The sequence below is a fragment of the Miniopterus natalensis genome, chromosome 7, assembly GCF_054644295.1.
Source record: "Miniopterus natalensis isolate mMinNat1 chromosome 7, mMinNat1.hap1, whole genome shotgun sequence".
NCBI classification, from domain to species: domain Eukaryota; kingdom Metazoa; phylum Chordata; class Mammalia; order Chiroptera; family Miniopteridae; genus Miniopterus; species Miniopterus natalensis.
The window spans coordinates 19,919,111-19,946,950 of NC_142087.1; the positions used below are offsets into that span (position 1 = coordinate 19,919,111).

At 42.7% G+C, this 27,840-nt stretch overlaps 1 protein-coding gene across 1 annotated transcript; it reads right to left on the reverse strand.

The window, feature by feature from the left end:
- Positions 1 to 1,199: 1,199 nt before the first annotated feature.
- On the reverse strand, positions 1,200 to 23,984 carry TMX4 (thioredoxin related transmembrane protein 4). The gene is made up of 8 exons (XM_087818863.1): positions 23,806 to 23,984; positions 19,392 to 19,507; positions 17,143 to 17,188; positions 15,423 to 15,551; positions 12,687 to 12,732; positions 9,676 to 9,777; positions 5,260 to 5,323; positions 1,200 to 3,845 (listed from the first exon to the last, which is right to left on the reverse strand). The coding sequence occupies exons 1-8, from the start codon at positions 23,982 to 23,984 to the stop codon at positions 3,445 to 3,447; spliced, it is 1,083 nt and encodes a 360-aa protein (XP_087674989.1). The 3' UTR covers positions 1,200 to 3,444.
- Between the last annotated feature and the right edge of the window lie 3,856 nt (positions 23,985 to 27,840).

The following is a 27,840-nucleotide window of genomic DNA, read 5'->3' on the forward strand; positions in this document are numbered from 1 at the left end:
GAACCTCCTGGTTCAGGAGAGCTGTTCAGAAGTTGTGGAACGTTCATCAGACTCCATGACTCCACGTTCGGTTTTTCAGACAACGTATAATCCTCAAGAGGACCAATACGTAGGACTGAGGTAAAGAGAAACTAAACAAGGAACTTTTCTGTTGGCACAAGAGAGTGATATGAACACTTTCCAAAAGTGTTGTCATATTTAACAGGATGGGCCTACCACACATTTATGACACCGGCAAAAATAGCACTTCAACACTGAGATGAAGGACAGATAAACAGACACATTAGCCAAAGCACAAATCTCCTTTCCTTCTCTCACTTCCTGCCAACATGAGGTGAAATGCTGAAATCCTATCTTGTCTACCTTTTTTGATGCTTTCGTATTTCCCATCCTGTAAAGCAACATGCAAGCTCCAGTCACATTAAGTACTTGCCCTGAAAGACATTTATCATCTACCCCAAAGGTGTTACAGGTGCAGGCTCTGGGGCTTCCATATACCCAAATCATGTAGCAACACCATAGCTATTAACAAGGGGGTTTGGCCACAAATAAGTAAAAATTTGGCTTTCTTGTGTCAAAAGTCAGCCCTGTGAAAGCTTTACTTTTCACTACAGTAGGTATTCTGAATTTCTTTAGGTAGAGGCCCTCGGCTAGCAGGGGTCATATGCATGAGATGAGGTCATATGCACAGGCCCAGGCAGGGAACTGAATGAGCCACTCATCCCATTCAATGCTTATATTTGAAGGGGAAGGAATGGCCTGTGTTACCTCAACAGGAGATCTCTAAGCAAGCTGGGGAGTGTAACAGATCTAGCAAGAGAAGGGTAATAAAGGAAGCTAAAAAGATGGCTAGGAGTTTCAACCTTTCCTTCTAATCGATGAAAAGGCGCCTGCTCCAACTACTCACACAGACAGCAATGTACCTCACTTAAAAATCCAGTTACTTTTATTTTAATTCACCTAACTTTGACTTATACAAAATACTACTGTGTGAGTAAAAAAACTGATATTACAATATAGGGAAGTACTGACTATTTTTTACTTTTTAAATCAAAATCATGTGTCCAGGCACTTGACTCCTGGAATAAATATATTATCTGTAAGAAATATCCTTGGAATCCTATTGAATGTTAATCTAATTTCAAATTATTTTAGGTTGACTTTTTCCCTTTAGTTTTACATTCAGTCAGTAGTGAAAACAAATCCAAAGGCGTCAAGTACAAAGAAATAAAATTAGTTGTGTATCAGACCATCTGGTAAAAACTCTATCTTTTGCCAGGATATTAAAACAAACAACGGAAAAATAAGGGAAATGGTTCTCATAGCCAGACATCTAAATTTCTAATGAATTTCTTCTCCATGATGTTTTTTGTCCCTCACTCCATATTTTTTAAAGTATTACTGAGAAAGAAAATATATATTTTTTAAAAATACATAATTAGGTACTATTTGGGGGCCAACTGGAAGTTGGCCTTACGTTTCTAAAAAGCCAGAGTATATCTTATTTCTTCATTCCCTCTCCTCTAGTCAAATACTCCACTCTAAAAAATTACCTTATTATGGAGGGGAGATTATACAGAAAAGCCAAACTGAAACCTTTGTTAGTCTATAGCTCTGAGCTTGACCTTAATGATCTTTGAAAACTTGATTCAGCTGTTGTTAGAGAAAGAAACCCAGCAACAGGAGGGCACACTGGGCTCAGCAGTGATCCAGAGAAGCTGCCCAGTATCAGGGAGATGGAGCCGCCATCATCAGGAGGATGACACTTTGGGTTAGGATGTGCCAGACCCTACTCTAGTGGAAAGGAAAGGAAATGAGCAAAAGCCAAGCTTTTCCCAAGCCCTCAGTTCTCTGATGGCCTCAAACTTGAGGTCCTATTGCTGTCTGAAGAGAACTACTACTGGTGACTTTTTGTGGGGGAGGCGGGGTGTCAAACCATTTTATTGAGGGTCTTCTGGAGAGGGTCAAAGGGCTGGGAGGACAATGACATCTGATGCCCTCGGCCTGCCCTTGCCTGGCTCACCACGCTGCGGGAGGAGGCTGTCAGGTAACTGAACTGCAAAGATGGAAAATAAGCATCTCTAAAGATCAGAGTCTGGCAAAATGAAACCCCCTTTGTATGAGGCTTGCAACAGGCTCATTCAGCACAGGACAGCGAGTTTCAGAACACCTCCCTCCCACAGTGATCAGTGGTCAAAGTCAATAGTAGGAAGGGGTTATCTAAACAGCCAGATAAGCATATACTGCATATTTGTTTTAAAATGACAGAAACTTTTGAATTTCACAAGCCAGCTCTACTTATTATTCTGTCCGACCCAAGGGGTGTAGAATCAACTTTAGTCATCTTTCATAAGCTTGGAATCTAATTTTATGACTTTACTCTAAGACATAAATCAGGTAAGGCAGAAGTAGATGGATGGATTTTTTAAAAAGAAATTGGGCCCCCTGGGTACTTTTAGTAGATTGAGCATTGAGAGATTTACAGGGATAAAATTCTGCACAAGATTAAGGAAGAAGGAAATGAAACCAAATCTTTCATTTCCAGATATTCACTTTCATTAATTCTTTCACCAAAAGCACATCACTGAAGGAAAACCAGAAATGGTTTTTCAGTTATTATTAAAGTGGTTCAAGACCAGGGAACCCTGGAGATGAAAACAAAACAACACAAGACTCAAGTTTCTTCACAAGACTGCCTTGTACCGGCAGGACTGGGACTCCGGGCTGAAAAGGAATACTGCTAAAGGAGCTTTTTGAAACAATTACTACATTTTGGCAAAAAACAACGAAACTGCCTCCCGTACAATCCCCACTTCCTTTGAATCTCCAAAGGTTACAATACTGCACTGGAGCTGCTTGCGGCGCCAGCTTCACAGGCTGCAGTCGGTCCTTGATTACCTAAAACCCTAAGTCCAATAAACACAACATGTCAGCCCAGCTGCTGTCCGGTCCTCTCACTAGGCAGTACTGTGAAGGGGTGGGGAGCCCGCAGGCCAGGGCGGGGAAGCTGGAAATGTGAAAGGTAAAAAATAAAACATGACCACGGAGATTTAGAGTCAGGTCGACTTCCAAGCTCTTTTCTACAATAATCCAAGGCCCTCTCAATTTTTATCTCTAAAAAAGCGGCCCTGTCCCATGGTGCCTGATGTTTACAAAAGTAAACACTTAACACAAGCACAAGGAAGCAAGAGCTCTGCACACTGGCGGGTGCTCAGGCCGCTTTGCTTTCCTGTATCGGGCCTGCAGCCTTGTCGGGGGGCTGGGAGTCGCTTCCGCTGGTCAAGACTCCAGTACACGGCCGGGCGCCCACCCCGAGCCCCCAACCATTCCCTAGCACAGCACCGTTAGCCTGAAAGGTCCTCACACACCCCGGGCTGCGCGCCCACTACAGGGCCGGCGGTGTGGAGACTGCGGGCCAGCGGCCGCCAGCACACCCTCGGCGCCCTATTTGGGGGCGTCCTCGCAGCCGGGCCCCGCGGCAGCAGCCTGGCTCCTGCGCTGCCTCAGCGCGTCCTCCGCCGCCTGGGCGCCTGCTGCGCGGGGCGGCTCGCGGGCCCCTGCCGCGGGCTCCACCGGCTCCGCCGGCTCCGCTTCCCGCCGGGCCTCCCCTGGCGCCTGCGGGCCAGGCCGCTGCTCCTCGCCGGCCGCCGGGCTGCCCTCGCCGCCCTCGTCATCCTCGCCCTCGCCGTCCTCCGCGCCCGCGTCCTGCTCCTCCTCGTCGTCGGCCAGGCTGTCCCGGGGGTCGTCCTCATTGGAATCCTCCCGGTCCTCCTCCCGGTCGTCCTCAGTGTCCCGCAGCCGCTCGCGCTCGGGCCCCGAGGCCTCCTCGGACTCCCGGCGCTGCTCTGGGAGGGGAGAAAGGAGAGAGGAGAGGGGACCGGCTGAGTGACAAGGTCAGCAGCACTCAACGGAAGGCGCGGGCTGCGAAACAGAAGGGCGACAGGACAGCTTCCTCCACCCCACTGCTAGGACCCAGGGCGGGTCTCCGGTTGGCGTGGGTGCACCAGGGCCTCCCCGCCCCGCGGTCCACCGACAGGGGCTCCCACGGATCCGCCTGCGGCGGGAGGCAAAGGCTCCCTCGGCTCTGTATTTGGTGCTTGCAGAACCTGGCTGGGGACCCTCTCTGGTGCCGTAACTGGTTCACCATGTGACAAGCGGAGCCAGAGTACTCCAAGCAGAGTTTGGGCTGAGTCCGAGGGAAAGCTCGCTCTCTTTCCATGGTGATGGCTACTGCTGATGACACCACCGAAGCAGTCTCAGGGGAAACAAAATCTAACATTCCTGGGCTTGTGCTTGAAGCTGGAACATCCCTGGACTTGCAGTTGTGTGTGTTAATACACTTTCCTTTTTTCCCTAAGTTCCTTTAAATTGGCTTTCTGTTACTTGTAAGAATTCTAGGGCACTCGATATACCTTCTAAGTATAGTCCGGTGCTGCACATACCACGGCAGCCCCACAGGTTACAATGGAGCTGAAAACTCCTATCGCAGCCCTCACAATGTAGCAGCACAAGGTAGTACCAGATACTCGTGTTTGTGGGGACGCTGCTGTAAAACCTCTCGGCTGTCAGCTGCATAAAGCATAGCACCTCCACTCACAGAAGTGGACTGTGTCATCTATGTGTGTACAAGCACATTCTGTGGTCTGCAAAGACCAAATCACACCTCATGACACATTTCCCATAACTTATCCCTGTTGTTAGGGGCGCATGACTATATCTATGGAAGTTGCAAAGCCTTGAAAACTTTAAAAATTAAAAGGAAATATAAGCCTATCTAAACTCCAACATAAAATTCAAAAATTATAAAGTCTCGTAAAAGTCTTTATGCAAAGTTTCTAAAATAGGATTAAAAACATGTAAATCCAGGGCTGTTTGGTCCCAGAAACAGTACGGAACAGTACAAAGATTTGGGGAGGCTTCTTTTAAAGCTCTTAGACTAGTTGCAGGCACACAGCAGAGACTAAATAAAAGTGAGTTCCTCTCCCTCCCTTTTCATTCCAGTTTGAATGAAGAAAAACGTGTCAACTGATTAATGAAGAACATACACTTAGAAGGAAAAAGAAATTGCTGAAATGAAGTATTCCTTGAGAGAAAAGAGAACTTTTGTTCAAATCTGTATAGAAAACATTTCAAGGAATTTGATAGTGGCGGTGGTTTGGTAACCTAGCAAATCGGGGAAAATCCACTACCTGTATGAGCACAAAAGGGCACAACACAGAACCCCAAAAATACTCTACTGCATGAGTTTATCACACTTACCAGGATGTTCAGATAAATGCCTTGGAAATGGCACATAGAAACATTCTGATATTATCACCAAGACCTGGAGGGGAAAAAAGTGATTTTACAGTAAGTAGATCGAACATTTATTACCAAAGAACCTCAAAATTAAGCCTGGCTTCCATAACCAGATATTCACAGATACATAATTAGCAGTTGGTCAAAATTCCTCAAGAAAGAAAAAGGTATAATTAAGAATTTCCTAATTCTTAAATGTGACACAATATAGGGAAATACTATTATTTGAGAACAGGGTTCACAAAGTCAAATGTCTACAGAGAGCCACTAAAAACAGATGAAAAAGCCAGCCAAGTCTAAATGGGCCTTTTAAAAAACACTCTGCTGGCCAAACAAAACTGGTCTGTACAGCTGCCCCTTACCATAAACAGAAATAGTACTTCCAACATCAGTGTTTTAAAGGTATTCTAAGATTTTAAAGAACTCAAAGTCACAGTCCTTTTGATTCAATTTTATAAACATCAAATAAGTATCCTACGATTTGTTCAGGGTTATTACCACCTATATTTTCATTTATTACTTTACACGATATTTCGTTCAGTAGGTTAACATCTGGGGGACAAGATTCAAAAACAGAAAAAATGGCAGCAGAAAAATAAATCAATACAGAACATTGAGTTTCATAAGAAAAATGAATAAAGCACTTTGACAGATGAGAGATACAGAGATTACAACTAGGGGCAGCACTGGGAAGGACCAAGAAGGATGCACGAGAGAAGGTGCATTCAAGGCCCTGGGCACAGCCAGGGAAAGCTGGCTGACGCCAGAGGTCTGGCTCCTTTAAGCTACACCAAACTGGGTCACGGGGGCTCCCAGATCAAGAGATCCCAGGAGACCCATGTGGTGGGGCCATTCGATGCAGGAAATTCTGTGGGTGGCAGAACAAGTGCCAATCCATTTAATTAATTTGAATACCAAAAAGGAAAATATTTGCATCTGAAGACTGAGGTTGAAAACTTACATTTTTAACATGACAGTCAAGTGCTTACTAGCTAGCAATTCAAGGGACATTAATATTCCTGTAACTTTTTTTCTTTTCCATTTCTTCATTCCAACTGGAGGGGAAATTTTTGGTCCTGACATATTGCAAAAGGAAGAAAAAAAATCCTCCTGCCAGTGACAAGAAATACTGGCATTCGCAACAAAAAAGGGGGGTTGGAGGGGGGCTAAGTCCTACTCGTGACATATCCATGCTGGCTAAGGGCTGGGTAAGGGGCCTAGAAAGCTTTCGGGACACTAGTCTCAGCTTTGTCTCTCATTAGCTGTGGCCCAACAAGTCACATAACTGCTCCCTCACTGCACACTCTCCTGAAAGGACAGGTCTGGGCTAGCCCATCACCGAGCTCTGTTTTCGGTCTGATGGTGCATAATTCCACTACACAGTCTTTCTTTTCAGGAACAGGAGTAAAACCCTTTCATCTCTCATATTCTCTCAGTTCTAGATCTGTTTTCTGGTCTGGGGAACAATGGGCCACTTTCTGAGCCACTAAGAACAGCACTATTTAATAACAGGGTGTGCCGGGGAATGCGCACCCTGAAGCTTCAGCTTCCCCTCCAGGGTTATATCTTCAGGTTTCAGCTTTTACCCAGGGAGGTGCAGACAGACGTACACCTGAGGAGAGCAGACGAATTACTATCTTTCATTGACAGCGGCATGCCCTGTGCTAGGCACTGGTCATCAGCACATAGCAAAATAATCTACCTAAGCACCAAAATCTAGACTGTGTCTAAACCAACAGAAATGGAGACCAGACAACAAAGGCAGAAGACTGCTGCCTGTTTACCATCACTCTTCTCCTTGTCCAGAGCTTCGCTGTCTTCCGTCCTTCAGAGCAGAGCTGCTAATGGCAGAAAATGCTGCTGCCAGAGTGATTTGATATAGACTGTGCACTTAAGGATCTTCCCTTATTGGTTTAAAATCCAAAATATAGGCCTGATTTCTAAAACTGAGACCTTTCTTTATATGTGAAAACAACATTTAGTAAAACACTTCAACCATCACTAGGTTCAATGAAGAAAGCAAACAAAAATCAAACCAGCAGCCTTGTTTTAACTTCTCATCTTTTAAAATTACGCAAAAATAGGAAACATAATAGTCAGGCTTATGGGAAATAATAACTCCATCAGGAAATTGCTTCTCTATGGAAAATATCCTGCATCTGCCGGCCAATACATAAGTTAAACTGCACAAAACCTTTAAGGGAAGGATAACCTCCAAGGTCAGCAGGACCAAGCTTCACCTGACTGCATGCCTGGGCTCGACTTTCAGCCCCCAGTGAATGGCAAAGGTGACACAGAGCACAGAACTGCACACCTGGAGACCTCCTTGCTCATGGCAAAAATTCTAGCTGTTGGGTGTTTTAACACACATTACAGCTGTAGAAAAGGCACTCTGAGTAGAGATATGCGTATGCTATTCTATAAAAATGTATTGACAATTTATGAGTCTATCACTATTCTGAAAGCATTATTTTGTTAAACAAAATTATCCACCCAACTTCTTATAAAGGAATAATATATTATATCACTTAATCACTTGAACAGTCTTAAATCCACTCTCTTCTTTCTTCAGGTCAAGCCTCTAATAACTTTCCTACACTGATTATCTGAATCTAAGTTTCCAAATGAAATTAAGGGATAGGCACACCTGACTTAATTTCTTGGGCTTAAAGTCAACTTCAAAGATAAAAGTCTAAAACTTTTTATGCTGAAAAGACTTTTCAGTGGTCTTGCAATAGGCTCACACTCAAGCTACATTCCCCATAACTCTACCTCAGAATCTTCTAGGATCTCATACTGTTCCCTCTACAGGAACCTCATACTAGTGTGGCTCCAGAATACACTACTAGAAAAATCTAGCACAAACAGTAGATGGAAGAAGTACATTTACATCCAGGGTCAAATTTATATCCAAAGTCAAATCCTTTTAGGCCAAAGCATTAGGGATATGTTAATATTAGTAAGAGTAATGCATCACATACCTAGGGCCCAATGAATGACATATCTATGTTCTATATCTGTGAGGTTGACATCAGCAGTCAAATCTCAAATATAAGCCATATTATGAAGCATGCTCATGGCAAAATAAAATTGAGCCTCTTTGGCTCCCTGGAATAGGACTTCGTCATACTAACTTAGACTTGCTATAATGTCAATTGCTAATATTTTGAGCTTATTTTAAAAGACTGTGCTCGCCCTGGCTGGGTGGCTAAGTTGGTTGGAACATCACCCAGTGCACCAAAAGGTTGCGGGTTCAGTTCCCAGTCAGGGCACATACCTAGGTTGTGGGTTCATCCCCTAGTCGGGCACATGCAGGAGGCAACTGATCGATGTTTCTTTCTCACATCATGTTTCTCTCTCTCTCCCTTACTCTCTAAAAATCAATAAAAACACATCCTCGGGTGAGAATTAAAAAAAAAAAAAAAAAAAAAAGACTGCTAAAGAGCCAGAGTTTATTATAAAATGTAAGGACAGGCTTTTAAGATAATCTTAACTAAAAGTTTGTGCTTTCTATATAAATGTTTAGTAATCATCACTTATTCCTATCATATAGCATTTAGGAGCTATGTGACTAATATATAGTATAAGGGCTTTTAAGAATTTATATTAGTTTAAAGCTCAATCAAATTGATCAAGTGTAGGTAAAGAGAAAGATAAAAAATTATATCAAAGAGTAAAGAGTAGGCCTACATAGTTGCCTACACAGTTAAATAAATAAATTTATTATTCCAACTCTTACCTAAAACACCTAGGTTGAAAATGCATAGATACAGATACTTACTAGATACTGATTGTCATACCCAAAGACATGTGATGTGCTTTGCACCTGACATTTTTTTCACAATATTGCCTGTGGTTTTTAATCAACATTATCTTATAACATGCACCTTGGGAAACCAGAGTGTTATGTATAAGCAGCTGGCTAGGATTAGAGGGTTAATTAGAGGCTATGAACAAGAGAAAAACCATCCCTTTCACTGAAGGAGCCTATCCACAGTGCTGGCCTTATCCCCACAGTGCTCTAGTCAAGTAGCAATGTGTGAAATCACCATCACCACTGACGGGCTGTCTTGGAAACTATGAATTCAAGTATGGTCTATGGTCTCTGTTTCTTCTTTTATCACTGCCTATATTTTGGGCAGCACACATCTTCAGAATATTTAAGGGATAGAATTAAAAGATAATGATTTAATGAATTTTCCATTAGATCTCAAATTACCATTGAAAGCAGTATCAGACAAGCAAATGCTATTTAACTGCTGATATTACACACAAAGTGATGTTAGTTTATGTGTTTTCTTTCTTGGCAGCTTTGTAGTTTTGCATGAAACCCATTAGGCTTTAAAGACAGGAAAAGAGATTGGCATTATCTCTTACCAGACCCATGAGAAGACCTAAAATCAAGGTGGCTATGACGAAAATGACATAAGAACACCAAGCAGGAATTCCAAGGGTCACTGTGAAATAGTTGTGAAGATGCTGTAATCAAAAGAAAAAAATTTATAATAAGGACAAAAGTGTTTAAATCTACCTCTCCAGCTGTAACTCAAGTCTGTAAATTATTTCCACATATAGGAGCTCCCATGAAGGCCATGCAGTAGTTTATGCATCTGTGATTCTTCAAGAATAAGTCACACTTTACAACACTGAGAATCTGAGAGCAATACTCAAGGTTATATGTAGTAAGAGTTGAAGTTCTTTGGAGTTCATGACCTGCTACAACTCTGGTAGAATTGTTTTTCTAGTCCCTTCTTCCACAATGATAGTTTTTTTTGGTCACTTTCCACTAGTAATTATATATACCTCAGTATTTACTTGTAATATGGCATCAATAAAAATTACACTTCTTAGACATTGGCTAATTTTTAAGTAGAACCAAACACTACTTAGAGAACACGAACCATTTTAAATGTCTCCATACTTCCGCTTTCTAGTCAGACTCTCATTTCTCTATGCCTACCCATCGTTAACAACTTTTCTAAATCACTATAAAATCTAAAATGTAGTATTAAACAGAAGGTGGTTTCTGTAGGTAATTCATTATGAGGAAATGAAAATTCATGCGGCTTTGCGTCCAGTGCACATCCTTTACGTTTACTATTCCCTGGAACTCTATTTGATACCAAAGACTAAAAACAAGAGAAGAGATACAACCTGAGCTAGAAAACATTTCCATGCTAAAATCACTCAGATGATGATACAAAGGATAATACCAGGTTTCTCTTATAGATTTTTGATGTAGTATGTACATACACTTAAGAAGATCAAAATAATCTACAAACCTACCATTTCTGTTCCTTTAGTCAGGTACACTCCCCCGCCCCCCCCACATCCATACACAATCTACAATCAGGGCAAATGTGTTAGTGATCCCAATAAATATAAATGGATTAAACTGATCAATTGAAAGAATTACTTCTTGCCATATACTTTTTACAAGACTCATTTAAAACACAACAAGAAAAAGACTGATAGTGGGGGAAAAAATTCCAGGCAAATGCTAACCAATAAGAAAAAAATATGGTATTAATATTAGATAAAAGCAACTTTGTAGAATGTAAAATATAATTTTTTGTGTGTCAAATGTTATAGTTTATCTTATAAAACTATCTTTTTTTGTTCCCTTTTTAAGTATCTGTAAAGACATTCTAAATATACATGTAAATATCATGTGTAATCTACTTGTCAATAACTGAGAAGAGTATCTTAATTGGTTACTCAGAGATGGATCATATTCTATTTTCCAAATGGTCCTTTCTCTGCAGTCCAACATCCACAGAGAACCCATCCACGCTGTCCATGGCTGGGCACTGCGCATGCATGAATAATAATAAAACACCCATTCCTGGCCTTATGTGACATTGCTGCACATTGTAATCATCTGCATGATATAATGAAAAACTGTTAACTCCTTGTTTAAACTCTTGTCTATCTAAATACTAAATGTCAAGTTAATGTACATGAGGTCAGGGCAATTATTTTTGTTCCCTGATACCATGTTTGAAAGTAAAACTCTAACAATGTATGAAAGTCATGACTAACTTCCACCTAAAGTGCAACCTTGACCCACAGAACAAATTCATCTTTTGACCTGCACTTATTATAGGTTCTATGCTAAGACTTTCTCTCAGTGATTCCTGACATCCATGTATTATAATTATCCTATTAAGTTAGACATTATAAGGCTACAATATTAAGACAGTAGAAGGAAACCATATGAAATTCATGCTACCTGGAGAGAGGGAAAAATGCCAGTTATTGTTTAATATTATACACAGAATCCATCCAGATTCCACACAGAATTGCCAAAAAACAAACAAAACAAAAAAACGAGTTAACAAGTTTTAACCAAAAACTACTGTATCCAAGTGACCAATTTAGCTTCTGTTGTTAAAACAAACAAACAAAAAACAAACCCTGAAGTTGGTGTTCTCTCTCACAATGTAGAAAACAAAATACAACTAAAAGACTGGGACACAACAGGTTGTTCTGAAATTTCCCTCAACATATATCGATGTGCATGAGAAACAGAGTCTTCTTGAGCTCCTTGAATATTAAGTTCCAAATATGACACCCTGACCTACACATAGTTTAGAAAAGACGAATATAGGAACTCATTCTTAAAGATTCGGAATACTTCAAGAATATACATTTAATTCCACAGCAATTGTGTTAAATCTGGCAGGATTTAGCTCACTCTACACACGAAAGGGAGCACAAGGTTTTGTGACAGATTCAAGGTTATATAACTGTCCAACCTTTTAACCTACATAACAGTTTGAATTCACTAAAATGACTCAGTGAAATGATACAATCACATATAGCAGGAGTGTCCAAACTTTTTCTTGAAGGGGCAGAGAGTAAATATTTTAGGCTTGTGGGCCACATGGTCTTTGTCACTGCTACTCAACTTTACCACTATAAAGTGAAAGCAATCATAGACAGAAGGTAATGAATGAACATGACTGTGTTCCAATAAAATTTTATTTATAAAAACAGGTGGCCAGCACTCAGGCTCGTTTGCTGGCCCCTGACATATAGAATCACTTTCAGGCTTAGCTAATCTTTGATCTGTAGGAGACCATGACAATGGTAATATAAAATGAAGTGAAACCACACAGGCCTGTTCAGCTTTGATAGAGATTCCTCACCAATCTAAGTAAGTATGACTTTGACATGGCAGTTACTGGTCATTGTTCAATTGATACCTTTCTACACAAGACACATTCCCACTGGGGACCCCTCGTGAGAGTAGCTGTGTGGCTGAAGAAGTGGAATTATAGAAGTATTTATGATGTTTATCTTCCTACAGTTTAGAAGTTACATTATTACTCCTAAAAAAGCCCTCTGCAGAGATGATTGCAAAGGGTGTATCTAAGATTACTTACCCATATCTTGCCAGAGATGCTAAAAAGACCAGCCATTCCAGACATGCTAAAAAAAATAAAGAGAACCACTGGTGACGCATACTATGAAAAGACAAAGCAAAACTCAGGTCACAGAGGTCTGCCCTTCCACTCTCTGCAATACTGTCCTCTCTTCCGGTTTCACTCGTGTTCACAGAGTTTCACCTCCACAGCATCATTTCAGTCACTGCTGTAAACACACTTCAATCCCCTGGCCCTTTTTCCCTCCATTGCACATAACTGGCATAAACCCAACCTTGGGCAGCTGCGTGTCTCTGGGAAAAAATCCGATGACCAGCTGACTGTTCTCCCTTCAGTCACAAACCTCAGTGAGCACTGAATACTGCATTTTTCACGCTCTAACAAGACAGCTCCTCTCTTCACACCCTTACACACCCTCCTCTCCCTGTGCACTCTCAGCTAGCAAAAGCTCCTCACACATCACTGAAATCAGAACCCATTATGTGATCTCTTATCTCTCCCCCACCCAACCTGAACCTGGCACACACCTGTACCTGCCTTCTCCTGTTTCAACAGAGAAAGTCCATCTGCCCTCCCACTGTCTAATTCCTCCTCTTGTGCCTTGGATCCTATCCCTTTGGCTTATTAATGACTTGGTTCTTTTTGTTAACCCCTCTTCCTGCATTAGCAATTTCTTCCTTTCTGCTAGATCATTTTCATGAGCATGAAAACATGCTCTACCCTCTCTCATCTTTCAAAAAGAGCATCCTTGGACCGCCCATGGCCCTCCAGGTTTACTTCTCCAGTCCACACTTGCCGTTTCTCCTCCCTTACCATGTTGTTAACCCATTCAAACCTGCTTCCGTCCTCATGACTGCAATACTACTGGTGAAAGCCACACTGACCTCGCGTTGCTACATTCAGTGCCCATATGTCAGACTTGATCTTCTTTCACCTCTTGGTAACAGGAGACACAGTGACTACTCTTCACTCTTGAGCACCCTAACTTACTTGGCTTCTAGGAAATCACACACCCCTGCTTGTCCTCCTGACTCTCTGGTACTCACTTCCAGGTTCCTGACTCCTTTTGCTAATTCCTTCTCTACCCAAATTCTTAATTTTGGGGCATCTTGTGGCTTGGTCCCATGCACTTTCCTTTGTTTTCTCTCTCTCTAGGTGATCTCCTCCTTCCTAAGGCTTTAAATACCATATGTATGTTTTGTATTTGTGCTCCTGAAGTCTCCACAGACCCACCCCCATGCATCCAACTTGACAGCTCCACAAAGAAGTCTGCACCTCAAACTTAACATGTAACAGTGTACCCTTGCTTTTCTCTTGCTCAAATCAATAACTGGTGCCAAGGCCCATCAAGTACTCAAACCAGAAACCCAAGAGATGTTTTGTGAATCTTTCCTCTCCTTCACCTTAGCCAGGTCTAGCTTCAAAACATTTTAAGTCCACCCACTCTCTCCATCCCCACTGCTGCCATCATCCCCAGACTAGACATGGCAACAGCCTCCTAACTGTCTGACCTTATCCATTCTTGCCCTCCCCAGTTTCTCCTAAGAGCCATCTGTCATTGCAGGCACTGATAAAATCCAGGTTCCTCAATGTGGGCAAAGGCCTACATGATCTGGCTTCTGCCTGCCCCTTTCTTGGCTTATACACACATCGCTCTCCCTACCATTCACTGTCTTGACCAGATCAGGCACTACACCTACTCTGTACCCATGCCTGGGAATAGTCCTCCACTGCTCCTCGCCTGACTAGGCCGTTCTATCCTTCAGGTCTCACTATAGTCCTCCCGTCATAGGGCCCTCCCTTAGTCCATCATCCAATGGAGGTCCCTGGCCAAAGAGTTATTCCCTGTCTCAGTAAAGGTTTTTGTTTATTTCTTTTGTTTTTTTATAGACAGCCTACAATTCTTTATATCCCTAGTTTCTTCTTAATCTGTTTTACTTTCAGTTGCCTGAGGGGAGCAAAGCGACCATGTCAGTCGTTCACTTTTGAGTATCTAGCACCTGGAACAGTATCTTGCATAAAATCATTACTCAAATATTTGTAAAATGAAAGCTGCTTTTAGGCTAAGCTATGCATCCCTGAGCACTAAATAAATGCTAATATGACTGATTCCTGAAATATTGCATCATTTAACCCTTTTTCAGCAGGGACAGTCCTTACACTTATTTATACTAATAAAATTAATTACAAATATGATAACTCATTCAAAATTAAGGCCAACTATGGGAAAAGTTACAATGATTTGGCCTACCTACCTCACCAGTTACTATGCAGTGTGCCATCACGGCCGTAAGTTGCCCAGCAACATTTTGCTAGGCAGCCAAAGACACCACAGGCTTTATTTTCCACATCAATCCAATAGCAATTCCATCATGAAGTCTAATTCAAGAGTCACTCATATCTTATCAATAATTTGAAAGGAATGAAGGATGGTAAATGTGTTCAATACCACATTTTGTAAAGAGAAAACAGTTGGCAAAGCTCGGTGCAAAAGTTGGGGGTGGCTTCCTGTAACCACCTGAAGCTGGATACTCACTTCCCAGTAACTAACAACTAGCTACAACATGTGGATAATAAAACCCGAAACACAACACGGTGTAAGCACAGTCATGAGTAGCGTGGGTAATCAGAAGTGAACACGAAGAAAAATGCAGACTTTAGAGGTGCATGAACTATTCACTTGGTCCTGCCTGTTTCATTAATAACACCTTCTCATTAAAAAAAATTCCAAGTTACGTTAAAGAAGCCGGGGATTTCCAGCCAGTCAGAGGCTCCACTGATTGCCATTTCTTCTCTAAGATGTAATTCTGCAGGTCTTCGTAGATTCCAGGGCCACGGTAACGACGGAATATCCCATCCTTTGCACTATAAATTATAAAACCAAATAAAACAAACTGATTAAAATGACAAGTGTTACACATAATAAAAATCAAAATAACTATTAGTTTTACATGTGAACTACACTCTGCATTTTAACTTGGCTCACGTGAAGAAAAAAATTATTGTTAGGAATAAAGAGAAAGCATGCATAAAGATTAATCTACTACAAATGAAATATTCCAAAACAGAGAGCATTAAACACCCTATTTTAGCACCACAAAATCTGTACCTATAAGCAAAGTTCCCGCTAAGTTACTTTTTATCATTTTTACTACCAAGCATTTCAATTTTTCTCTTATAACAGCAAAACAGCAGTAGCAGTGGTTATCAAGTTTTAAAAACTGTACCTGCATTTCCAAATTTATGTCATTCAGGTCCCTCCCTCAAAATGAACAAAACACCTCCTTATTTTCACATGCCCCTCAGTCTTCCCCAGTCCTGCTCTCTCCCCATAGTCAGGCTTCCTACAGGAAAAGTCTACACTCACCAGTTTCTCCTCATATATTACTCATTCACAATGCGTGTGACCTGGGGCTTTGCCTCCACAACCCATGGAAACTGCTCATGTTGAGTGTCTCCAATGACTCCAAAGTGCCATATCCAGGGAGCATTTTTTGTCTGTCACTGGCACTGCTCACTACTGAATCCCTTCCTCCCTCCCCTCCCTTGGCTTTTATGAGCTCTCCGGATTTCTCCCTACTCTGACCACCTCTTCCCAATTCCTTACTCCCTGTCCTAAGGTTGATCAACCCCAAGTTCAATCCATGACCTACTTCTATTCCTACTGCATACATTCTCTCTAAATATATTTTAACCTCTATCTCGATGCTGAAAAATTCCTAGTATGTATATTCAGTCTAAATCTTTCTTCTGAGTGTTAGATCCTCAAATCAGACTATCACCTAAACTTCTCTACTGGAAATTAACAAAGTCACTTCACACTATCTTCTCCATTTTGGCCTCTATCTTCCAAACTTCATCTTATTCTAACAGCTCCTCAGTAGCTTTTACTATTACACATGGCCTACTGATAGTCATCCCAGGATTTTCCTTCCTTATGGCTAATCAGACAATGATCCCACCCCCTAAGCATCTCCAGAGCCCATCCCTTCCTTTCTCCCTCCCCTCTCACTACTGAGCCCCTCTAGCCTCATCACCCAGAATGACCCAGACACACCGGCCGAGCCAGCCATAGAGAATGAGTTACAGTTAGACGGTAGCTCATTTTCTCCTGGGCTTTTCCATGGTGCCTCCTCTATCTGGAAAAGCCTTCTCTACTTTGTCTGTTTAACAAATTACGAAGTATCCATTAAGAATCATCCTATCTTTTATGTCATCAAAAAAACCTCTTTGACCCCTGTGCACCTCCTCCCATTAGCTGCCTGAAATCAGGTTCCTTTCCAGGAAATCCTCTGGGCATCCCTCTCTTCCCATGATTATCCTCTAACAGGGTTGTCTTTCTCCCTTTAAATGTTAAACTGACTGTGTGATGGTTATAAAAACAACAACTTAGGATTCCTGGCACACATCTACTGATTTCTAAAGTTTACAAGATCAGAAAATTATTTAAACTTACTGAAAAAATGCTGGGAGAGTGGTGACAAAGAAGCGGCCACTCAGACCTACAAGAAGCATAAATAAAAAAAGTTACAAGTCAAACTCAGACTTACCCAAGCACCTAACCTAAGTTATAATAAGCAACCTTGAACTTGTTTTTATAACTACAGTAATAAGTCATATATACTATTTTTTTGACTTAAAGAAATTTCATTTTATCACCTAACACTTTCCAGTCAGTGACATACGACTTGCTTACCTTTGATGTGTTACATGGGAGTTTTCCATCTTGTGCATCCCTTGGAATTGTATGGTGGCTGGCAGCACAGGTTATAGTTATGCAACCTGGGTTAAATCCTAAATTCTCTGTTTACTAGCTTTATGACCTTAAATAAATTATGTAACCTTTCTAAGTCTCAATTACCTCATCTGTAAAGTGGGTACAATAAAGCCTAACTAAACTGTTTTGAAGTTGGATTAGCTCAGTGTATTAAGTGCTTAACACACAGTAAAGGACAAAATAAACTATAGGCATGATTACATCAGATGGAGGTTTAAAAATAAAGAATCTGAAGTAATAAGACCACGTATAATCTTTGCATTTATAAAATCTGCAGGTATTGTCAAGGGACTCTATAGACATTAAATAGGTTTTCTCACATTTTCTGTAGAAGCAAATCTTTACTGACCACTAACTATGTATCAAATGCCATGTGAAAGCAAATACAAGTAAAACCTTTAATACTTGCTCAGCAAGTATGTACCAATTATCTTCTCTGTTCCAGGGTCTGTGGTAACTGCTCAAGACACATACCTGCCCCACTAATGACCAAGGCTTACACCTAATTTCTGGACTCAAACTACTAAAAGAGGAAAACAAGTGTATGGCAAAAATGTAATTCCAACGATTTGACCTCCAAACAGAGTGACTCACTGTAATAGCCAAAACCATGAACTAATAACTATAATTTTCCATCTCTAAATAGCAGATGGGCAGAAGTGGCTTTGATTCCAATACTTAGAAAGGTGGGTGGAGGCTTGAGGACTAGTGGCTTTTAACAGAAATTTCTCTCCATGTGCTTGTCAACACACTGATCTTAACAGACATCATTAATTTTGTTGTCCAAGTAACTGGTAATTCAGTACTTTGTCTTTTTTGAACTCACAGTTATTACAGAAAGGTAATAGCTACATTGTCATACCTACCTTCTTTTTATCCTTGTAAAGAATACAACAGGTAGAAATTAAATGCAAATAGAAAAAAAAAAAAAAGCCTAGTAAAGTTTGGAAATAGTCAAATTTGAAATTAGAATCATAAAAAAAAAACTTTTCAATTTATGTATAATGCAGTTATTTTTAAACTACAAATACCAACTGCACATATCTTTTAAGAATTTAAAAGATTCCTCTCTCCCCCTGCCATTTCTTTTGAAAAATTACATCATTAACAGCTAATAAATGTAGATGAAACAACAGAATTAGAAACCCATCATTCTGGTACCCACAATAAAATATCTGACTCAGGTTAAGATCATTACGTATCTTAAAACCCCAAAGTATCACCCCAAAGATTACCTACTAATCATAAAGTGGGATCTTTTCTTCAGAACTGAGATGTTCAGTGTCCTCACCTTAACCAAGTGCTCAAACTCAATATCACTAATAGTGATAGTATGTGTCTTCTGACGGCATAAAATATAAAGTCACAGCATCACCTATGAAATACTCTTGCCATACATGTCCAACCCAAATCATGCCTCTAGGCTGAACTTCAAGTTTGCAGAAAATATAAAATACAAGGAAACACCTTAGCAAATCTCTGGCCTATTCTCTTCAGAGTATCAATGTAATGAAAAAAATGGGGGACTATTCTAGACTAAGGGAAATTAAAAAAACTTAATGACCAAATGCAAGTGGTGAACCTTGATTAGATCCTGGTTCCAAAACTATAAAAAGACATTTGGGAAATAATTAGGGAAATTTTAATTTGCCAAAGTATTAAAGGTAAAATATCATGATGACTGCAACTTATTTTCAAATGACTCAGCAAAAGAAAACAATAATATAAATATATGTGTGTGTGTGTGTGTGCGCGCGCTCCCACACACATACATAGACAAACCCAGATATGCCAAAATGTTATCTGTTGATTCTAGGTGGTCAGTTCATGACTATCAATATCCTAGTCTTCAACTTTTCTATGTGCTTGAAAAAACTGAAACTAAAAAGTAACAAACTTTTGCCTTTAATGTTCAGCGTTTACAGTACCTGGCTCTTGAATGACATCGACCTTTCCCACACTGATATGAAGTAGTTCACCATTCTTTGCAAATGTCTCCCATTCTGAGTCAGTCTGCTGGCAGGATGGACACCAAGGGGCATAACTATAACAGAAGAATACTTAATCAATATAAACATATAAAAAATATCTGTAAGACAAAATAGAGAAATAGAATATTTAAATTAAAAAAAAATATCTGTCTAAAAGGAAGCATAAAAGCAAGCTTTTCCAAAGTCATTTACTATAGAAAAACAAAAACATACTTCCCCCCTAGAATTTAATGTATGAATATTAATTCACTAGGAAAAAATTAGGTAAAGTTTAAGATTTTCAAAAACTACTGTAGTACATAAAATATCTTATTTCAAAGTTATGTTTACAATCAATCCAAATTTGTCACTTTCTAGGTAGCTCTTGATTTTTGAGAGAGAAGACTGTTTTGACTGCCCCACTAAAGGAAGGTAATTTCACAAGGGTGTCCCTGAACTAGCCAAACCAGGTTCTGATCCATCAAAGCTACATTTCTGATGAGCAGAGATGCTGGCTTCACACATTCATCTCCTCCTTTGTTCATCTCCTTCCCCAGTGATCTGCAGAGAATGGATCCATGGTTCCCTGGGGAGCTTGAAGGCGAAGCTACCCAGATGATCATGCTTATAATGTCTGGTTTCCCCTTTGCTCTCTTCCTAGTATTAATATTAATAAACTAGCTAATTACAATAACATTTGGGCGGGTTAATAATCATTCCATGCCTCAGCTTCCTCAACTGTAAAATGAAATAACAGCAGCTACCTTAGAAGGTTATTGGGAGATTAGATGACACATATAAAGCAGGTACATATCAAGAACAATCATTAGTACAAATGTTTGTAATATACTACTTGGTTTCTGTTAAACACACACACACAAAATTCGACCAAGTAAATTTGGAGATCTAATTTGCTTTATTAAGCAATTCATGAATTGGGCAGCATCCCATCTACCAACTAGAAGGGTGCTCTGTGGGATTACAAAAAATGGAAGAGTTTTTATAAGAAGGGAGGGGCAAAGGAGCTATTAACAAAAGAAAAGAATTATTTTTAAACCAGGACATTTTTTTGAGGGAAGAGACCTAAGAAAGCTGGAAGGGTTTTTATCATGCAGATTGCCTCTCTGCGGGGGGGGGGGGGGGATATTAGATTCATCTTTCTGTGATTTAATCAATAATCTAAATCAAAATGTAACAAATGATACCTTCACTACATCAAGTGTTATGCTTCTTTTTGGAAAATCCAGAAAACTTCCTTAATGACCCAAGAGTTGAAAATCTTATTCTCAAATATATTTCTTTAGAAGATCATTTCTAGGAAAATATTATCAAAAATGCAGAGGAAAAATAAAAATTGACAGCTCTACGAAAACCATTACACTTGCTAGAGAAAATGGAATTGACTACTTTTACTAGAATGAACACTCCATGAAGGTGGTGAATGGTGCATTGCTTGTACCTAAACAGAGCCCAGCATATCCTAGGCTACAATAAAAAATAAGATAAAAATTAAATATATATATAAGTCCACAGCATTAAAGAAAATGTGGATATGTAGTAATGGAAGAATTTTTCATATCTTAAAAGATTTCAGATTTGTGTATATGTATATATATGTGTGTGTGTGTGTATATGTGTGTGTATGTATGTGTGTATGTGTATATGTGTGTGTATCTGAATATATGTGTATGTGTGTGTATATATACAGCCTCACCCTAGGACATTTTTTCCATTGATCTTTAGAGAGTGGAAGGGAGGGTGAAGTGGGGGAGGGAGAGAAACACTGATATGAGAGAGACACATTGACTGGTTGCCTCCCACATGGGCCTTGACCAACCAGGCCAGGGATCGAATCTACACCCGAAGTATTGCCCCTTGACCAGGAACAGAACCAGAGACCCTTCGGTACATGGGCTGATGCTATAACCACTGAGCAAAACCAGCCAGTGCAGCATTGTGAATAAATTTTTAAATGATATTTCTCCTTAGCAAAGAGTGCTTTTTTAAAACTGAAATTCAACTGCAAGAACCCAAAAGAATTGACTGAAAGTAGAACAAATTAAATTTTACAATAAAAGCTTTTCATGTCTCAGAGCAGACAAACACGGTTAGGTCCTTAAAAATGAATTCAATTATTGATACCAATATAAGCAGGAATTGCATTATAGGAGCTTTGTATAAAGTGGAATATAAAAGAAAAAATTCCCAGAAGAGAGGAAGCATATAAACAAACAAACAAAGAACTGTCATTCCAAGTAATGTCAAATTTTTAATACCGTCAGAAAGCCTAACTGGCTTCTTTACAGAAGTAAAATAGGCCATCTAACAATATGGACCTCTAACAATTTCTATTTATTATGCGGCCAGTTCACCGAACAAAGTGTTAACATGAAAACTAGCACTGACACATTTTGTTTTTCTGTTATATATATCAGGGGGGAAATCTGCTAACTTACTGGCTGTTTGAATGAATTCTTAGGAATTCAAAGTAGGCCTATAGAGGCACTGAGAATATAATGAATTTTATATTTTCGAGAGGAAATATCACAAATAGACAAGAGCCACAACATTTCTTCAGCCCAAGCGCCCAGGTCCCGTATGCGGAAAGGTGGATGCCGCGGCTGAAATCCCCTTTCCGCCTCGCGTCCCATCCTGAGCTGGGCTGGGTGAAGAGAGAACTGCTAGAGGGATCTCAAGGTCTGCAGGGCTTGCTTACTCCAGGGCTACGAGTCACGCCGTGCATCGCGGCCAAACACATTCCATGCAAAGGACACACGGCAAGGTAGAGCAACTACATCTAGGCCTGTACCTTCATGAAGACATGAAATGTGAACTGTCAGCATGGCCAAGCACAGGGGCTGCTGGCTGTGGCCTATTTATAAGCTTAACTTGGCTTCCACTCACCTCAGCCTTAGTGCTCTTAGTTCTTTTACTTAAAACATACACACAGAAAAGCTATTTCCAAAGTAAATAAAAGGAGCTGAGGCCTTTCTGCTCTGACTTTCATCATGCACATGCACAAATTCAATTCTAATCAGAAAACCGTCATCTAGAGAAATCCCGTTTTGCAAGCACTTCCTGAAAGAAAGAACTGTGTGTAGCGCTACCTGACGAAACGCAGCCTCTCTAAAACCCCTGCAGCTCCTACAAAGATGACAGTCTGGAATAAAGCTCCTCTTTGCTTAAAAAAGTTCCTCTCTTAAAAGGAAAATGACCTCCCTCACCTCCAACCAAAGTAGCTACGTGGTGTATTTTATAAGAGCTTCATGCCTAGAGATCTCTCTAATAGTTTCGCTGATTTATTATGCTATCCAAGGCATTCGACTCAGGCGGAAAACACCCCCTTCTTCGTGGCCAGGGGTGTGTTTGGGGGTAACGTGCGCTCCGCTCTGCTCCTCCAGCAGCGGAGTCTGCGAAGCCACGTGACCTTGGGCCCTGACCTTGGGCCCTGACCTCACAGGGACGCTGTCACTTCTCAGGCTTCTGCGGGCGTCTGGATGGAAAGGCTCGCAATCTAGCCTCGGACAAGTAAAGGAAAGACCCCGTGTCGTGTCTGTGTCCTGGACGGAAAATTAAGTATCGACTAGGAGAGGTGAAGGACGCGCCCGCTGAAGCCGCAGGCCGGGCCCGGGAGGCGCGGCTCGGCAACCCTCCCCATCCTTCACGCCCCCGCGAGCGCGCCCCGAGCGAGCCCCCAAACCGGCCCGCACGCGGCCCCGTCTACTTCAGATCTTGCAAATGACCCCTTTCCTCCCGGTATAACTTCACTTCATCTGCGCTGAACAGTCCCTGGCCTGCTCCTAACTCGAACTGTACTTTCCCGCCTCCTTCGAGCGCAGGCGCTAAGCGCGACTCACCAAAGGGGCAACTCATCCGCGTACCCACGTCACCAGCATCAGCGTTTCGTTGGGATCCTGTGTTAAACCCTCACGGGCGCCCATCTTTCTGCTTTATTTTGCACAGCTCGGGGATTTCAGAAGGAAGACTTAAGGGGGCTCGCGCGAACCGGCCGGGCCCTCAGGGCGTCGCGACCCCCCTCTCAGCGCGGACACCGCGGCCCACGCTGCGGACGGTCCCGCGCGCCGGCGCCGCCGAGCGACCGCCCTGCCCTCCACCCGCGCGGCTGCGCCCAGGGCACGCGGTCTCCTCGCAGATCCCCGGTCCCCGTCCCCACGCCCTCGCCGGGGCCGCGCGCACCCCGCCCGCCCGGAAGCCCTCTCCCCCGAGGCGGGGGGCGCGCCGCGCGGGAGCCGAGGGGCTGCGCTTCCCCCGCAGCTGTCACGGCGCAGGGCCGGCGCATGCGCAGCGCGAGCGGCGGGGTGGGCGGCGGAGCGGCCCCCGGCCCCGGAGGCGGGCCGGCGGGGACACTCACAATTTCAGCATCCACTCGCCCTCCATCACCAGCGTCCAGTTGGAGGCGGTCATGGGCAGCACCCTGCTCTGCGCCGCGGGCAGCGCCGCGAGCTCGGGGCCGGCCTCCTCCTCCTCCAGCGCCGCCGCCGCCGCCGCCCAGGCGACCAGGAGCGCCGTCAGCAGCCGCCCGCCCGCCATATTGGGCGCGGCGCGAGGCCCCTCGGCAGGCGCGGGGCGAGGGGAGCGGCGGCTCGGCGGCCTCCCCGCGGCCCCGCTGGGCCTTCCCCGGGAGTCGGCGGGGACGCGAGCGCGCTCAGCTTGCGGCCGGCCGGCGAGGACGGGCCGCGCTCCTGACGCGGGCGGCGGGCGCCGCCTCTCACTCGCGAGGGCGCGCCGAAGCCACGCCCCCCCGCCCCGACGGGCCGCGGTTGCCAGGGGTGTCGGTTGCCTGGGCAACGGCCTCCCTGCGCCTCTGACCGCCGAGCTGAAAATAAACAGAAGAGTGGATGTTGCATAAGCCAGAGCGTGCGCCGCGTGTGCCCGGGCTACCCACTGGGGGGCTGGCGCGTGTGGGTTTCTCTAAACACAACCTTGGCCAGTAATTTAAAAGTTCATCCCCTCTCCAAATGGTAGCAAAAGTTAACAACAATGGGCTGCCCCCTAAACCTATGGAATGAAAAGTGTAGGGACACAGTGGGCCTCTCTTGCTGAAAGGGCAAGGAAAATTACTCTCTGCATGTGTGTCTTGCAATATCGTTGCCTAACTGGAGGTAGTCGTGAGACTAGACTCTGCAGTTGTTGTTTTTGTTTTTTTTTACAAAAACAATTTTAATTTTATAAAAACGTTAAAATGTGGGTACTCATAGCTACAAATAGTTAAGAATATTGCCAGTTGCAATTAAATGCACCTCACCCTTTTCTCAGCTGCAGTTTTGTCAGATCTAAAATGAAAACAGCCTTAAATGTTTTCAAATTTCTTTCCAGATACACAGTAGTGCATCTGTACCTGGAGGCCACTACACTCGTGTGTATGACTGAAATATAATTAGAGGGTTGGTGAGCTTTTCAAGGTGTGCTTTATAAGAATTCATTAGGTGTTCAAAGCATAAAAGTGAGTAACCTGATATGAACCCTGAGAAGAAAGACACCTACTAAGAAGGGCTCCTGGTGTCTTACTGGGCTGAAATTTTTTTAAAAACCGAGCCAGCAGCCATTTCTACACAGGGGCTTCTCATGCAAGCTGCGCTGCAGGAAGGAGCCTGCCTCTGCACTGGGCTGCCCTCTGCATTGGGTTTCTACCAGCTGAGCCAGCCCTCATAAAGGAGTTATTAGAATCCTACATGAACCAATAGGTCAGACGCTTTCCCCACCTAGTCAGAGCTGGGCATCTCCAAACAACCAGAGAGCCTCTATTCTGCCCAATCGGGACAGTGCCTTTTGGGCCGATCAAACTTTGAAGATTTGGAGTCTTCATTTACATGAAGACAGATCAATGGGGACCAGAGGCGGGGACTTTTGTCCATATAAGCCACCTCCCTCAAGCTCTGAGAGTGTATGTTCTCTTTCCAGGGAAGGACAAGGCTGCAGTTCTCTCACAGCTGAAACACAGAAGTTGTATCATCAAAACAGAGCAGACCAGACCAGGGAGAGGCAGTGGCCACAGGGCCAGCTGGCATCAGGGCTGTTCCTCAACCCTGCTGCTTTCACAGCCAAGCTGTATCACAGTTAAGCTGTTTTGCACTGAACAAAGTTTCTTCTTCACTGCACCCCAAAGTGGGGATTCCTGTTGGCACTGAATTGGCACCAACAACCATGGGTTGACAGTGATCGCTGTATCATGAAATATATGTGATTTCTGAACTGGGCTTAACATAAAAACAACTATACAACTATGATTATTACAGGGCACATGACATGAATTACAATCACTACTTACAGGAAAGAAAGGTTGATGTTGCCTCCAAAGAAAGTCTTAACCTATGTTAGGTGTTGGGGCACTGGGTGAAAGAGGTGAAGGGACTAACAAGTACAAATTGGTACTACAAAGCTACAAAACGGTCACTGGGAAGTAAGTAAAGCATAGGAAATTTAGTCATTAATACTGTGATAACTATATATGGTTCCAGTTTGGGTACTGGAAATATCAAGGAAACACCATGTAAGTTATCATTGTTTAACCACCACTAAGCTGTACACCTGAAATCAATACATAATTTAAAAAAGAGAAGACGCTATTGCTGAAGCTTGTCCTATATCTAACACAAAATGTGTGTTCAAAAATTGTATTTCTTGGCCTTCAGATGAGCAGGAAAGAATACAAAAAGAATGTGTGAGAACAAGTGTGTGGTGGGGTGACGCAGATCAGGTTCAGGGAAGCAACTGCTGTCAAACCATGATGACATCTCAGCCTGACACGTCCTACCAATGTGACTTGAGGCTAAAATTAGTTAACACCAAGGTTTTGTTTAAATACAGGTAGTAATAGAATATACTGCATATGATGGCTGTGGCGATAAATATCATGCCTAACTCATGGTGTGATTCAGTAAAGGTTATGTATTATCATTTGGAGGCAACGGCATGCTCTAATGCTTCTAAGGCTCTCTATGTTTCCTGAATTAAAGTCAAATTTACTTATCATGGTTCACAACAATCCAGCTTCAGTTCTGCCCACTTTACAGTCCACCATTCCTACAATCCCCCACGCTCCAGTAACACAAAGCTACTCCCCATTCCACAAACAAGTGAGGAACGGAGGCAAGTCCAACAGCTCTGAAGAACCGAATCCTGTGATCAACCAGGAAAGTCACCTAGAAGCAGATCTGTCCCACACTCCTGAGATGACTGAGCCTTAAGAGTGACCTAGAGCCTAGAGCCCTGGGTCCTCAAACCAACAGAAACTGTGGAACAATAAATGTTGCCTTAGACCAGTAAGATTCGGGGTCAGTTGTCATGCAGCAATAAGTAGCTAGGTCAGTGCTCAATCCTTTACACATTTAAAGAATGGAATTATAGTTTTAAGAAGACTGATACCTGGTACTGGGAGAAAGCGCTTTTGTCCCTAGAGTATGTAGTTTCCACTGGTAGCACTGTGGGGCAGCTTTGGTTACCCAGAAGTACGTGGCTCCAAGTGGGAAAAGGAATGCCTTGTTCTCTGATGAGCTGACGACAGCGGGAGAGAGGAAGAATGTGGCAGATGCACATTCAGTTCCCTTCTCTCTCCCAGCCTGCAGAGCAGTGGGCTTCCACGCCCTCTTTGAAGTTAGGCCTCCCGTTGTAACAGTTCTGGCCAACGGTCGGCAAGCAGGAGGGATGAGTATGTATCACTTGCAGGTTGAAGCATTTAATGACTGCTGCCAGGTGCCCTGGTGTCCCCTTCTCCTGCTGTGGAACTTTTAGAGGAAGGATCATGATCTAGGAGTCTACGGACCAGAGAAGCCTGAATTTTTGAGATGGACCATGAAGAACAGTTGCCCTGATAGTCCCCTGTATTCTTAATGAACTCTGAAAAGGCAGGGAATAAATTTCCATTATGAGAAGCCTATTTGGGTTAGCTATTGTCGCATAGCTAACCATCCCAATATCAGGGCTCGGTGGGGCTGTTTTTCCTTGGTTCCTTCCTAGGGTGTCAGACGCTTGGAAGCTAAGGCTAGAGTTATTTGAAGTCTTTTGCGCTCACTCGTCTAGCACCTGGTATAGGATGGGTGGAACAGCTGGGGACTGATGCAACTCCTCTCTTATCCATGGGGCTACTTGGGCTTCCTTCAGCATGGCAGTTTGAGGGCTGTCCTATTTCTTTTCTCTAGAGCAAGAGTTCCCAGAGGCCCTGCAGTGTTTCTTAAGATCTTGCTTCAGAAATCTAAGAATGTCAAGTCTATTGGTCAAATCACGAAAGGGCAGTCCAGATTAAAGGGAGGAGGAATTAGACTTTACTTTGGGCAGCCACACACTTTGTCACCATGGTATTTAAGTACTCACAGGACTCCACAGGATTCTTGTTAAACTTGTTCCTAAAAAACTCAAAAGAGTATGATAAGATTTATATCAACAGACT

What these genes read in the sequence shown, in the direction of transcription:
- TMX4 (XM_087818863.1), bottom strand. Translation starts at nt 23,984, where the DNA reads ATGGCGGGCGGGCGGCTGCTGACGGCGCTCCTGGTCGCCTGGGCGGCG. An exon ending in GGCGAGTGGATGCTGAAATT is followed by an intron (nt 19,508 to 23,805) that starts GTGAGTGTCCCC and finishes CTTCTGTTATAG; the next exon opens with TTATGCCCCTTGGTGTCCAT. An exon ending in AAATCCCCGGCTTCTTTAAC is followed by an intron (nt 12,733 to 15,422) that starts GTAACTTGGAAT and finishes TATTTTTTTTAG; the next exon opens with CATGTCTGGAATGGCTGGTC.